This window comes from Rattus rattus, chromosome 10 (genome assembly GCF_011064425.1).
Source record: "Rattus rattus isolate New Zealand chromosome 10, Rrattus_CSIRO_v1, whole genome shotgun sequence".
In the NCBI taxonomy this organism is placed as follows: domain Eukaryota; kingdom Metazoa; phylum Chordata; class Mammalia; order Rodentia; family Muridae; genus Rattus; species Rattus rattus.
The window spans coordinates 73,081,648-73,097,507 of NC_046163.1; the positions used below are offsets into that span (position 1 = coordinate 73,081,648).

General features: G+C 36.6%; 1 protein-coding gene and 1 non-coding gene across 2 annotated transcripts in view; one reads left to right on the top strand and one right to left on the bottom strand.

Annotated features, from left to right (window-relative positions):
- LOC116910936 (contactin-associated protein like 5-2) overlaps positions 1-15,860 on the bottom strand; it is a 222,971-nt gene that overhangs the window by 2,167 nt on the left and 204,944 nt on the right. The window contains exon 8 of the mRNA XM_032914680.1: positions 2,389-2,508. Within this exon, the coding sequence (XP_032770571.1) occupies positions 2,389-2,508 (120 nt within the window). The remainder of the gene's footprint in view (positions 1-2,388; positions 2,509-15,860) is intronic.
- LOC116911838 lies at positions 4,569-4,695 on the top strand. The gene has a single exon (XR_004389372.1). It is a non-coding gene; the product is annotated as a small nucleolar RNA SNORA17 (small nucleolar RNA).

Below are 15,860 nucleotides of genomic sequence, written 5' to 3' on the forward strand. Positions count from 1 at the left end.
GAATCCCAAGCCATGACTTACTCATATATGCTTTCTTCCATATAAGATGGAGAATTTTATAAAGCTATTTGCTTAGGGTTTTTCTTATAGAATTAACAGAGATAATATTTGTAAGATACAATTGAGTTTCCTGAAATGTCTATATTAACTAGCAGTTACCAACTCTCCCAGAACTCCAGGAAACAAGTCAGAGCGTTAAGTATTTTTCCCTTTTGCCTTCTATTATAGCCAAAGAACATAATTTTTGTAAATCATGGACCAGAGACAATTTTTATCTAAATACTTTAGAAAGCTTAGGACAAATGAATTTTGTGTATCAGAAGTCCTTAAGTTAGCCTGGAATAATGTATTTTTTATCTAAGAACTCAAGTGTGAGTAATGTTTTGAAAAGTATCAAGACATTGATACTTTTGAGAAGTCCAGTCCTAGAGTAGATTGTTCTGCAGAAATAGGTAACAACAACCATATTAAGGAACACAGTTTCTGCTCTAAGGCAACTACAAAGTAAATAACATGTAACCATTCTTCACTGTATGAAGTGCTACAGAAACTAAGATAACAAGCACTTTTCGCAGCCAGAGTCTGGGTTTTGCATTCAGAAATGAGGGACATACATTGTCATAACTTCTTGCACAATTCCATTGTGTTGGGTCTTCAACATCTTGTGGTCCTGTTCCTGAGTTTACTGTCATATATGTTTGCATATTGAACAGTATTAAACAGCAGTTTATTGACAATTTCTGTGCATAACCTAACATTCTTATGATTATCTGACAATTTCTCTTGAAATGTATAAAGATACCACTATATTTATGAGACCAAAGGCTAAGGAAGTCATCAGACCACATATGAGGGTCAGAGCAAGTAGGTCCTGCTTACTTAAATTCCCCCACCTGGTGTCTGATTAGTATCTTGACTTCTAATTGCCACAAAAAAATCTTTAAACATTAGCAAAATGAAACAAGGAATTTGTGGTAACTTAAATCTATATTTCTAGGCCACTCTCCTCTAGAAACAACTATATCTTATGATTTTGAGGTAAATGATGCTTTTATGTCCTCACTAGCTGGTTCAAAATACCTGATTATCTGTGATCCTCAGAGTTTCTTGGTGTGTAATCTCCTTCTCATTTCGCTGAAGAACTTCTAAATCACAAGATGGTGGGATTTGGCCAGATACAAATTCCATATGAATGGAGTTCTACTTTGTCAATCAGGACTTTCCACTGATGTTCATGACTTTGTGTGTGTGTGTGTGCTTATATTTTTCTATCTCCATTTCCTTCTGTTGTTCGGCTTTACTAGAAAAGCTTTTCTAAGCCTTATAAAGAACATTTGGTAATTCCTTACTCTCTCAGGGAATACTGTCATGTGACCAAGATCCCTCTACATTTTGTATTGAATTAATATAATTTCTATTATTTTTGAAGATAGCATTTCCCCCATGAAGCTAGTCCTGTTGGTTTTTTTCTGCTCAGAATACCTTTCCAAAAACTCCCTTTTATCTCATACCAGCAGTTATTCAGTTAAGAAGACTTAGTGGATATTAGCCCAAAAGTTCAAATTACCCAAGATACAATCCACAGACCAGAGGAAGCTCAAGAAGAAGGATGACCAAAGTGCAGACACTTCACTTTTTCTTAAAAGAGGGAACAAAAATATTTGTAAGAGGGAATATTGAGGCAAATTTTGGATTAGGGGCTGAAGGAACAACCAGTCAGAGCCTGTCCCACGTGTGGTATATATATCTTCACCAAAACTAGATAAGATTGATGAAGCTAAGAAGTGCATGCTGACAGGAGCTGGATACAGATGTCTCCTGAGAGACAAATCCAGAGCATGTCTAATACAGAGGCAGATGCTAGCAGCAAACCATTGAACGGAGAATGGGACCCATGTTGGAGAAAATAGAAAAAGAATCGAAAGACTTGAAGGGGCTTGCAACTCCATAAGAAAAAGAATGCCAACCAACCAGAGGTCCCAGGGCCTAAACCACTACCCAAAGATTACCCGTGGACTGACCCACGACTCCAGCTGTATAAGTAGCAGAGGACGACCTTGTTGAGCACCAATGAAAATAGAAGCCCTTGATCCTGCGAAAGTTGGACCCCCCAGTGTAGGTGAATGTTGGGAGGCAGAATAGATCGGGAGGAGAACAACCTTGTAGGAGAAGGGGTAGGGGGATGGGATGGGGGGCTTATGTCCAGGAAAAGGAATAACATTCGAAATTTAAATAAAATTATCTAATAAAAGAAAAAAAGTATAGAAAAAAGTAAAGTTTAACTTAACTCAAAAGAAGAAGAGGAGGAGGAAGAGGAGGAGGAGGAGGAGGAGGAGGAGGAGGAGGAGGAGGAGGAAGAGGAGAAGGCTTAGAAAACATGGCTCTTACCAGTAACATTGCAGTACACCTGTAGTGGTCCTAGTGGGCCGCTGCCATCAGAGTCAACATAGAAGAACCCAGCTTTGTTCCCTCTGTGTCTATATACCTCACAGGATTGCTCATAGATGGCTGGAAAGACATAAAGGGAAACTCTACTTGATTCTGAATATCACGCTGAAGGAGTCAGTAGCTCATAGGTAACCCCACTTCTCCTATTTCTTCCTTTCCTTCCTATATAGACCCAAAAGGTTTTACAGCTTAGTATTCTGGTACTTTAAGGACTTGTACCATATTTCAGTTTCATTTCTGTTGCTGCAAAAATACCCTGGCAAGAAAGTAACATAAGTAATAAAGGACTTATTTTAGCTCACAATTCTAGGTCACAGTCCATCACTAAAAAGAAATCATAGTTGTTGGAACTTGAAGAAGCTAGTAACCTCATATCCATAACCAACAATGCAAAAAAATATACATTTTCACCTCAATGTGTTGCTTATATTCTGCTTGATTTTTCCACTCAAATAGTTCATAAACTATTCTGGTTGTATTTTATGTCAATGGTCACAAAATATTGTCATTTTTAAAGCAGGAACCTCAATGGAGAAAATGCCACCCCAGACTGGAATGTAAAGAGTCCTATAGGGCATTTGCTGTATTAATGGTTGATATGGAAAAGTCCAGTTCACTGTCAGAATATTTGTCCCATGTGGCATTAAAAAGGCTCATCAAGCCATGAGAACATGCCTATAATCAGTACTCCTCCATTGCCTCTCTTCAATTCCTACTTCTAGCTTTATAACTTGAGTTCCTGCTCTCACTTTTCTTCATGAAGAACTATAACTTTAAGCTGAACAAAACCCTTTTCTTATGGTGTTTATCACAGAAATGGCAGCCTAAGTAAGGTAAGGAAACCCTGTTTAGACAATGATTGTACCACAGTGGGATGGGTATTTCCATTACAGTTAACTTAAGATGATCTCTACAAACAAGTCTTCTGGCCAACCCAATATTGACAATCCCTCAGTGAGACTCTCTTCTTAGGTTATTGTACATTGTTTGAAGTTGATTGTTAAAGCTAACCATCATATGCCCATACTTTATTATAGTTCATCCATTCATTTACTCATTCTTAGCCCATATCAGGATTACATCTATCCAAAACTCTGTCTGTGGTCTTTTTTGATTTGAATTCTGCCTGTATGTGACCACAGTAAACTAAAAATAATCAAAACATTGTTCTATCTTCACTATGCAAAAGAACCTCTAAGATCCACAGATGTGTGTCATATGACACTATATCGTTGCAACTGTCCAATGACATCAGGGTTCAACACATATTTGGCTAGTGAATTTAAAATATACACATGCTTTTATACATTTTAACAATAAATATGATGACACTAATTTGGGGAGATATTGTTTGTGTGTGTGTGTGTGCGTGCATGCGTGCAAAGCACACATATATGCATATATTTGTGTACTTATATTCAAGAAGGGTAATAATTCAAAGACTGTTTCTTAGGTTTTTTTTCTTTTTTTCTCTTTTTCGGAGCTGAGGACCGAACCCAGGGCTTTTCGCTAGCTAGGCAAGCGCTCTACCACTGAGCTAAATCCCCAACCCCTTTTTCTTAGTATTTTTAATTTTGTTCTCTCCTCGCTATTTGACTAAGCTGGCTGGCCAAAGAGCTTCAAGGCTCTACCTATCAATACCTGCTCACCCTGAGGATTAAAAGAGGCCATAAGCCAACTAGCCTTCATACATTCTGGGGATCATACTCTGTCCCTCATGTTTACAAAGCAAACAGTTTATCAACTGAGATATCCTTCAGCACAAAGAGACACTCTATTACATTATACATCCCACGCTTTGGAAAGTGATATAATATGAAATCCAGGTTCAATTGATCTTCACCTAACAACTGTTCACTAATTCATAGATGTATGTCAAAAAGCACACTTTTCACCAAAGGTCAAAGAAATTGACAAGACTATCAGCCTCTGTTCCCATGCTGAAAGCCCATAGCAAGCACAGAGGTCTTGGAATGGTCACACATAAGCCAAGTCAGGAGATAGGTGTCACATAATTAGAAGTTTTAACAGAGCTGTATACTTGATAAATATTACTCTCTCATTATAAGAAACAGAGATTTGTAAGAATACAAAAAAGATTTATTAATTAACATATAAATCATACCCCTAGAGGTATTGGGACTACTGTATCAAAAAGTACATCAATAGGCGGCAGTGAGGAAAGAGATTAGGTCTATGCTTAGTGTTCTGACTGGTGGAAATCTAATTGATAGTTAGCCAAACACTCCCTGAAAAAAGAAAAACAAAAGAACAAACCTGAGATAACCACCAGTACAGTGTCAGGGGGCCTAGACAGGCAGCTAGACTGAGAGGACCACTAGATCATCTCTGTGTAAACCTGGACTAATTCCCATAGCAGGGAGTGAGTCAGAGACAGGAATAACCCACTGAGAACCATGCAACCCCGTGAAAGTGAGCCCGAGACTATATCACCTGGGGCCATGGGTGAGTGAGCCCAAGAGGGTTACCTGTTCCACACTGTTGTTCATAGCTAGAGAGCTAGTCTGAGATAACCACCAGTTTGGAACCTCACGGGACTGGGTGAACAGACTATGCTAGATATGAGCCCTTCCTTGTGACATAATGCACAATCAGGGCATAGTACTCTAGAGACCACTCCTGAGATGATCCCAGACATGCAAAGACTCTCAAGTGGCACTAAGAGGAGCAAGTAAGTGGTAGACAAATAGAAGAGAAAGAACGGCAGAAGGATGAGTACACATGAAGAAAGGCAGAAGTGTTGACTTAAGGGTAGTGAGGAACAGCCTGATGTGAGTAGCTGTGGAATGCCACGTTGGAACATGGTAGGGTTCTGACCTCCATCAGAGGCCATTTCTCGGTCAGTGGCCTAGCACCAAGAAGGGTGTGTTAAGAAAAAGTAACAGGCAGACATCCCTTGTGTCTGTTGCTTGCCAATAGACATGGAGATTCCTGAGGGCTGTGTAGAATTGGCCTCATCCTCTTGCCTGGGCATTGTGGGAAAACTGATCTTGGGGACATGAGGGCAGAGATGACACAGCCCCTAGCAAGTTTCAGTGCTTAGGAGAGTGGTCCCTGTGCTTCACTTAGGCAGTAGAAATGTTTCTTATGGCCTAGTCACAGATGAGCTAGCCTGAAGGGCATTGGAGTGAGAGAGCTGGTTCTGTCCCCTGGTGGTTGTGGCATTGGATAAGCCAGCTCAGGGAGTGCAGAACATCCTGCCCCATGGATGTGGATGGTAAAGAGCTGGTGGGCTGACCAGCTCAGATACCTTTCAGGCCCAGATTCAAGGCTTTGAGTATGCCCATTCCAACATCTATCCCATGATTAACTGCTGGAGTACATTAATAGGGCTTTCCCTATTGATCTAAAACTATAGGATCTCCATGACACAGGACAACAACATGATACCTGAGAGAAATCCCAGTGAGTACCCAGGATAGATGGTGTAGCAGAAACCAGAGACATTGTACCAGACCAAAACTCATTTCAATAAAAATTTCCAAATCAAAAATTATGGACAAAAGTGGGACATACTGTGACATACTACAGCTTCCACAATAAGATATATTTCTCCCTGTTGGAGGAGTGGTTGTATGGGCAGAAGATTGGTAGGTGGAGAGGGGGAAATGAGTGGGACTGAGGTACATAGTGTGAAATTCACAAGGAACAGGTAGAATTTAAAAAAAAATCATATTAAACATCTTAGACATAAAACTTTATATTGACACACGCACGCACACACACATATGTGTGTGTGTGATATATATATATATATATATATATATATATATATATATATATATAAAAAACAAAAAAAAAAAAAAAAAAAACCTTTGGAAGGAAAAAGTCCGCAATCCAAGGAAGTATCTCAAGGCAGGAATATGGAGGGAAGCACTGATGCAGAGGCCCTGAAGATGTATTGCAGGTTCCCTCCTCAATATAGGGTCCTATATTATGCCATTGAGAAGAACCTGACATTATATGTTACCACCCACAATTGGTCCCCACTTCAATAACTGTTCAAGAAATTCCCCTAAAAGATTGTTTACATCCCAATATCACATAGACATTGTATCAACTGAGGTTTTTCTTCTGAAATGATTCTAGATTGTGACAAGATGACAAAATCTGGTCAGCACAATGTGCCCATGTGTGCATATGGAGGTCAGAGGACAACCTGAGATGTCTGTTATCATATAACCCCCTTGTTTTATTCAGAACTTGCTATTTTTCTACTGAATATGCCTTTGGCTAGCTGTCCTGTGAAAGTACAGAGTAGTCATGCTTTCATGTGGGCCCGGGAATTGTACTTCTAGGGTTTCAGAGCAAAAGTACTTTTATCCATTGAAATATCTCTAGCCCCAGTTAGTGCTGTTTCACATAAGAATTCAGCTCTGCAGGTCTGCTACTTTGTCCCTCTCTCTTTTATCTATGCACTCTAAACCCTTCAAAATTATGTTACTCTTATTCCCTGTGCTTGTACTTCTTTTTTTCTTTCTTTCTCTCTTTCTTTCTTTCTTTCTTTCTTTCTTTCTTTCTTTCTTTCTTTCTTTCTTTCTTTCTTTCTTTCTTTTCTATCTTATTAATTTTGCTACTTTTACATCTTTTTCCTTTAAAAAATGTTTTTGCCTTTGTTTTGGTGTCTGTTTATTAGCGTATTTACCTCTTCTTTTTTTTGTTATTATGAGTTTAAATTATCTTTGGATATTTAGTTGAGTTTTGTCAAATGAAGCTAAGCATGCCTAATATTTTCAGCATTCCTTTGTCTGCATGAATTTGATTTAGCATGCCCCAAAGGAGATATGCCATTAGACATGGAACGTTCAACAGTGCACTTATAGTATCTTGTGAGAACAGGACAGAGCACAGGGTATAGTCTCCAAGATATCAGATTTTGTTGGATTTTCTAACAATGGTGACAAATAACATGAAGTAAAATTAGCCAAGAAGTTTTGGTAAAAAGACATCAAGGGGTTGGGGATTTAGCTCAGTGGCAGACCGCTTGCCTAGCAAGCACAAAGCCCTGGGTTCGGTCCCCAGATCCTAAAAAAAAGAAAAAAAGAAAAGAAAAAAAAAGACATCAGAAAAAGAGGATATAATTTCCCCATTGGCTAAAAGCCAGAGGTATCTTTGTGCCTGTGGGTAGCCTCATTTATGTATGTATGTGTGTGTGTGTATGTATGTATGTATTCATTATTTCATTTATTTAGTTTTGCAGGGGCCAGAGACACCAACTCTTCTTCAGAGGGAGTATTAGTATAGTAATGGAGGGCCATTAAGGAAAAATAAGCAGAATTCTATAAGTTTGAGGCCAGCCTGTTCTTCATAGAGAACTGCAGGCCAGCCAATGATACATAGTATAATTTTATTTTTAAAAGAAAAGAAAGGGTAAAGGACCATTTAGTTAAGATGTAACTTAAGGTTTTACACTCTACTAGTGTTCAGCAAGGTTAGTCACTGGGCCTTGATACTGAGTTCATCTTTAGACATATTAAAAAGATAGAAGGGGTGAGTGTACCTTTTATTGGGATACTTTACAGAATTTTTCCAGTACAGTTGCTATCAGATGAGTCACCATGAGGTACAGCTGGATTTGGGTTCCTTTCTGAATCTTTATCTAGTGTTGCTTAGATAATTGGAAACAATGAGGATGAAGGTAACACTGGACCCAGTAATTCAGTGAGTACCAAAATCAAATTACAAGTGCATTACAGACTTTGATATTAAGAAGTGGATTGTATTAATGTCTGGAAGAATATGACACTCAGTTTCTTCATGAAGTAAATGTAGCAAAAATATTAGAAATGATTCAAGTTCTAAATAGTAAAATAAAATGGTCAAAATGCTCATAATAAAATTAATGAAGAAGCAAATAGATAGAAGTTAAATATGACAAGATATCATATGGGAAACGCAAATTATCACAAAATATTAATATTAAGTTTTAAATTGAACATAGAATATACAGGCAAGAAGTGAACTATAGGACAATCAGCATATTTGTCTGTAGAGAAACGAGTGCCTAAAAGAAAAACAAAAGGAAGTTGGTATGGCTGGGTCAATTTCTATAATTAGAGTGCTTGTCAAACAGGCCAAGGACCTGTATTTCTAGAATTTGTATATGACAGTGTGTGCCTATAATCTAAGCTGAATGGAGAGCTCCAGGTTCAGTGAAAAACTCTACCTCAAAATAAACTGAAGAGTGACTGTAAATTATGTCCAACACTGGTCTCCACATGCATATGTGATTACATATATATGCATATCCATGAACAGGCACACATTTATATTACTGGAAGTTTGGGAGGAATGTCTTTGTGGTCAACAGATGATGCCAGGGAAGCCAAGGTACCTTCTTGGAATTCTTAGAATTTTTTTTAGAATAATATAAGAACAGACATAATTGATCATTTGAGAATGTTATTAGAGTTTAAAAGGAAATCCCCAAGGCAAGTAAAGTTGAAAATATCAGTATCTGCCCAGAAGGGACGAATGCAGAAGATAAGTGGGAAAAAAGTCATTCTGTTTCATGTAAGCAGACATGAAAGTAGCTACACTGTGAAAGGTGCCCACATGGTCAGAAAGGTAGCTTCAGAGAAAGAATAACAAAGTAGGTCTACCAGGGGGAGCATTCTTATGCTCATGCCAAAACCCAATAGAGAATGGCAGAAAAGAAGAAAGAGGAAGAGTTTCTTAATTCAGAACACTAAAATTCTCACAGACCCCCAAAAAAAAAAATTCTCAGGTACCTCACGGGAATTGCACAAGGAGGTAGGCATTCTAGAAAGGAGAATTACCTAAATAAAGAAAGAATTACTCCTTTTATATCTTTAGCATAGTTTGAGAACATGCCTTACTGAAGCTTAGTCCTTTTGCCAGATAATTGGCCAGCCCAACTATATTAACTCTTGAGAAAGAAGAGAAAGGTATGTCTTCAGAAAGAAAGATATTCCAATTTGATGCACAAGATGCTGTGGCGGAAGCAAAGTTGGTCACTAATGAAAACACCAATCAGTAAACTCTACATTGATGTTGAATGCTTACTATCAAGAATTCATGAAAAGAGCTGCACTCCTTAGAGAAAAGAACAGTGGTAGACACATCAAGGCTCTTCAGGATAAATTTTTACACAGAGCATTTGTTTAGTATGACCAGGCAAAGAAAACAATCCATGTTTTCATAACTGAGGCAAATTCTGAGGACAGTTATGGCAGATAGTTATTTCCTAAGGTACAATCTGAAATGTCCTAGTTTATTTCTTATGGTACAATTAGAAACATCCTTGTAATATTCTCTCTTAGTATTGCCATCTCTGATAGTATTGAGATGGCAAAATGCTTGTATTTAGAATTCATCTTTTCAATTACCATGGTCAAAGCGATAGTTTTTGCAGTTTCACCATTTATATTTCTACAGTAAAGTATGAATCTCAATCTATGTGTGCATGTGAGTGTGTGTTAGTATGTTTGCATGCTCTTGTGTCTGAGTACGTACATATGTGTTAATGTAGCAACCAGAGATTGACATCAGGTGTCTTTCTCCATCATTCTACTTAGTGCTGCTCACTCCCACTTTTAATTTTGATGTGTACTTGTGCAATGCACATGAAGTCAGAGAAAATTGAAGGGGTTGGTTTTCTTCGATCTGGTGAGTAATGGAGATTGAATTTAGGTTGGTAGACTTGTTAGCATATATTGTAACTGTCTGACAATCCTGTCTGCTGTGTACCTTGGTTTTTGAGACTGAACCTGAATCTCACCAATTTGGCTAGACTGGATAGTGACAAGTGCAGGCCACTATGCCTGACTCTTGGATGTAGGTGCTGGAAATTATAACTTAATTGCTCATATTAACATGGCAAGTTTTTCTTTTTTAACCCTGTAAGCCATCTCCTTTACTTCTCGGTACATATCTTTAAGGTATTAAAATATTTCAGGTCTTCTTAGGTTGTCTGCTATTATCCTTACATTGTTCTATATACATAAACAAGTATTGTGTAACAATAATTAATTTCAAAAGAGGCCATGAATTTGAAAGATGGCAAAGAAGATATATGGGAAAGTTTGGAGGGAAGAAAGGAAAAAGATAAATGATATAACTATAATCTCAAAAAAATTAAAAGAAATATTTTTTGAAAAATGTTTTAATGGTATGTCTCTTCTTCCTGTGGTGTCATGCATAATAGAGTATTTACCATGTTATTGCAATCCATTGTAGATTGACACACAGTTCCTGTAGATAAAAATAAAATCATATTAATTCTGAGAACTAGGTAAATGCTTGTGAAACATTTTCTTTAGCAGCCATTTATTTAATTAAGCTTGTCAAATTAGTTATTTGACAACAAGATTCTAGAGAATTTGACTTGCCCTTCTGTCAGCAAAGAAAAGAAAAATAATACTAAAACTATTGAGTATTCCGAGCTTTTGTTGTCAGAGGGCACAGAGCTCAAAAGACATGGCATAATGTCCAGTTGTAATATTAGAGCTAAGAAAAGGTGTCAGAAGGTGCTTTGGGCTCTAGAGCTACAGTATATCAGAGCCCTGGTGCTGCTCATAAGTTCTTCACAGTGAATGATTAAGGCATTGTTCCAGTCAGGCGACTCCAGGTGAATTGCAAATTACCAATTTGGTACCTATTTTCAACTCTACCTAACCCTTACCTATACTTCAGTTTCTTTTTTGAAATCAGTTATTAAAGGCAGTCGGTAGCAGGAGTTGGGGGAGTGTCTTATAAGTGAAAGACCTGATAAACAGCAGAGCATTCTGGCATTCTACTATGCAGTGAGTCAGTACATGAAACACAGAGTAGGCAATTTTAGTTAAGTGCTATGATTAAAACAAGAAATATGAATATGAAAATATAAGGAATAAGAATCCATTTTAGACTTCCATATATAAATAAAGTCCACCCTATTGGGAGCCTGAAATTAAATGATCTTTCTGTTGATGATAAGCTAAAATGAATGTCAACGGCATGGCTTGGGCAACAGTTTTCCTTGAAGTACATTAAGTGGCAGCCACCAAGCTTGATACCATCCTGGAAAATCATGTTTCCCAAGTTGATATATGATATCTGACTAAAAATACTTCTATGAAAAATGCTTCATAAAAGATTCAATTTGGAATTAGAGGGAAGGCTCAGTCACTGAGGAGCATGTACTGCTCTTCAGGAGCCATGGGCTTGGTTCCCAACACCCGTAATGCACAACTTGTAATGACCCTTAAATCCAATGCCAGAGTATCTGACACTCGTCAGGCCTCCTTGAGTTCTCATATATACTGGTACCTTCGTTAGAGTCATTCTAGGCAACGAGACATATCGAAACAGGTCTCTATAGATACCCCAAAACTGTGATAATATTTTGTGCAAGTCTTGTCCGAGAAATCAGATTTATAAAACATAGGATTTAAAATTATGAGATATTAAAAGCTGCAAAACCATGCATTCATATATAAGAACTGGTAGTCAAACTTTGTAACATGAAAGTGATGCACTTGGTATTGATTTTAGAGAGAATGGATTGCTTACACTGAAAAAAAAAATGGTTTTGCTTTCCAAAATTACGGCTATGCTCTAATTTTGCAAAAGAAACTTAAAAATTCAGTTGCCAATGTGTCATTCGTCACAGCTTACAATTCAATCACAAGCTCAAGATTTTAACTCACACAGTCTTGTAATTAAGAAAAATCTGGCAAGTGTAGATTATGGCAAGATTTCTAAAAGGTTATTGAAGCTAGTAACTTAAGGGAGCATTGCAACCTGGCTTACCTACTCCAGCTGCCATTCCAAAAATACCTATAAAATTATTATAGATTTAAAAGATTGTTTTCACAAAGTTCCTTGCATCTTCATGATTGTAAAGTTTACATTTAGCATGTATGTTTTTAATTTTAAAGATACATAAAGCAATATTATTGGAAAGTTTTGCGTCAAGGAATGGCTAATAGTTCTACAGTATGTCAAAAATTTGTTGCTGCTTTAATAGAGAAGTGAGGACTTCAAATGCTTCAGTGTATATTATTCATTATATGGATGATATTTTATTATCTGATCTCTCTGAAAGAGTATTCCTACAAGTCTGTTATTATTCACTGAGATTTAAAATTTTGGAATAGTTGTTACTCCAAAAGTAAGGTTCAAAGACAATATCCTTTTCAATATTTGGGCCATGATTTATATCCTAAACAAATTGTGAAAAATAGTTTACCTACTTTAAATTATTTTCAAAAACTTCTGGAAGATGTTTATGGGCTAAGACCTCAACTTAAGCTCACCAAAGGAGATTTAAGTTGCTGTTGGATATTCTCAAGGGGGACACAAATCCTAATTTTCCTCGAAAATTAACTGGGGAGGGAGAATAGCTTAGCCAAAAGTAGAGGAAGCTATTAGCTGACAACAGATATATTATGTAGATTAAGATCAATTATTGGCTCTTTGCGGTCAAAGTAGTCCTTTGGAAAAAGGGACCATTAGTGCAGATTCTTCTTTCTTCAACTCCAAAACCATTTGTAACACTCTGCTCTGAAGCTATTGCTGTGTTAATGCAGAATTGTAGGTTAGAATCACAGCAGTATTTTGGGAAATAACTTGATGAAATAATCCTTACTCCAAATAGCAATTAAATTGTTTATTGTAGAATACTGATATTTGGTTTATTGCATGTGAAAACTTTTCAAGCAAAAATTAATAAACATTATCCAAATGATAAGTTGTTACAATTTGCCTCTATGCCTGCTTTTGTATTTACTGTAAATTTGTGCATACAGTCATCAAAGGGTGCTCTTACTGTATTTACAGGTGACTAATCTAATGGGAAGCTTCCTATGCAATTGGATCACATGTTTGTTCTCTTGAATTTCCTCCTGCTTCAACACACATAATTGAATTGCATGCTGTAACTGCTGCTTTTGAAATGTTGAAAGATCAAGCTTTTAATTTGTATTCTAATTTCCAATATATAGCTCTTGTCTTGCAAGTGCTTAAAATTGTTCCTTTTTTAAGATATTGCTAATTCTCAAAATTTGCAATTATTTATGCAAATACAATGTAATTTAAGAGAATGTGCTGTTTCTTAGTTACAGGACAGTTAAGAGCTCATACTGGACTACTCAGACCCCTTTGTTAGAGCAATGCTACAGAAGATTTGCATACCAGGCAGATTATAGGCCTTACACATGAAAAATTAGCCAAATAATCTCATTCTTTACATAATCAAAATAGTAATTTTTTGAGACAACAATTTAATATTTCTTGAGAATATGCACTCTAAATTTTAAAGACTTGTCCTGAATGCCCTCAATTTCTTCCTGTATAATATAATGGTGTTAATCTTAGAAGATTCATGCCTATTTAATTATGGGAAGTGGATGTTAATCATATCTCTAATTTTGAAAATTAAAATATGTATATGTGACTATTGATACCTTCTCAGGCTTTCTTGTTGAAACTGCTTTAACAAGAGAAGCAACTAAAAATATAATTAGTCATTGCCTATGGTTCTCTATGCTGCATGTTCCAAATCAGATTAAGCCAGACAATGGAACTGGCTATTGTAGTCAAGCATTTGAGATGTTTTGTAATGGTAATTTAATATTACCCATGTTACAGAGATTCCTTATAATCCTCAAGGACAAGGTATTGTGGAACAGGCCCATGGAACTTTAAAACCTATCTTCATAAAATACAAAAAAGGGGGAGAATTATATCCCCGTATACCATAACTGTATTTAAACCATATAATTTTTATTTACTTTTTAAAATTTGGATACTAAGGAACTCTCTGCTGAGTGTCTATGGCACCCTACAAGAAGGCGTACTTATGCCTAGGTGAAATGGAAGGATCCACTTACTGGAATGTTCCTGATCAGGTATTGATGTGGGGAAGAGGCCATATTTGTGTTTTTCTGCAAGATTTTGAATGAACATGGTAGCTGCCAGAGTGACTGGTGAGACATACTGATGGTGAGACAAAAATGGTAGTGACTGTGAACTTTCAAGTGCCCTGAAAAGGGTGACAGGGAAGCTGTATTGTACATATGGTCCTCAACCACCTTTATTTGTCTAGCTTCAAGCTTTTAGACCTTGTGGGACAGAGAAAATGGAGACTGTGGAAATTGCCTTCAAAAAATTAATTAAGTAGAGAAGTTATAATGACTCTTCTTCCCTTAATGTGAAAAGTACATCTGACTTAATCATGAATTGGTCGGGAAATCAACCCAATGTTGGGAAAAAATGACAATCTTCATTTGGAAGGCTTGTTCTGGACATTTTCAGAGACATATTTGAAAATTGATAACTGTCTTGTATGATGTTATGTTTTCCCTAGATAAACCTGGAACAGGATCAGAACTTTGAACAAATGTTAATGCACGTGTTAAGGCTATTAATCTTTTATTAATTGATCATGTTAACATTAGTTTTGTTTCTTCTACAGTATTTAATAAAGTTGTATTAATTTCACACTTTCTAATTGTGTTACTGTATAGAAATGGGGAATATCTGCTATGGAAGTCTATCAATCAGTTTTTGTTTAATTGCCTGTGAGTATTACAGAATCTTGGTATTCTATAAAAAGATTGTAGATACTGGAAGAAGTAAGTCAAGCTTTACACAAAAATATGAGGGTAGTGGGATTGATTATTGTTGGTATAACAGCTTTGGTTTCATTAATAGCTAGAACCATAGCTAGCACCACTATTCAGCAATTGCTTTGACACAAGAAGTTAAGACAGCTACTATTCTTAGTCATTTAGCAAAAAAAGTTACTTATGTTCTCTGTATTCAAGAAGATCAGACCTTCGAAGAAGGATTAATACCAATATTCTTCAAGGTATTCCACAAAATAGAAACAGAAGAAACACTATGCAATTCATTCTTTGAAGCCACAATTATGCTTAAACAGAAACCACACAAAGATCTACAAAGAAAGAGAACTTCAGACCAATTTCCCTTATGAATACAGATAGCAAATTACCAAAATTCTTGCAAACCAAGTCCAAGAAGATATCAAATGGTCCTTCCCCATGATCAAGTACGCTCCATTCCAGGGCTGTGGGGATGTTTCAATATACTGAAATACATCAACTTAATTTGCTATATAAACAAACTCAAAGGAAAATAAAACCACATAATTATCTCATTAGATAGCTGGATATAAAATTGACTCAAAAAAAGAAAAAGATCAGTAGCCTTCCTCTAATCAAAGGAAAAGAAAGCTGAGAAAGAAATTAGGGAAACAACACCTTTCATAAGAGTCACAAATAATGTAAAATAACTTTCTGTGACTCTATGCAAGCAAGAGAAAAAGTTTTATGACAAGAACTTCAATTCCATGGAGAAAGAAATTAAACAAGATCTCAGAAGATGGAAAGCTTGCCCATGTTTATAGATCGGCAGGATTAATATAG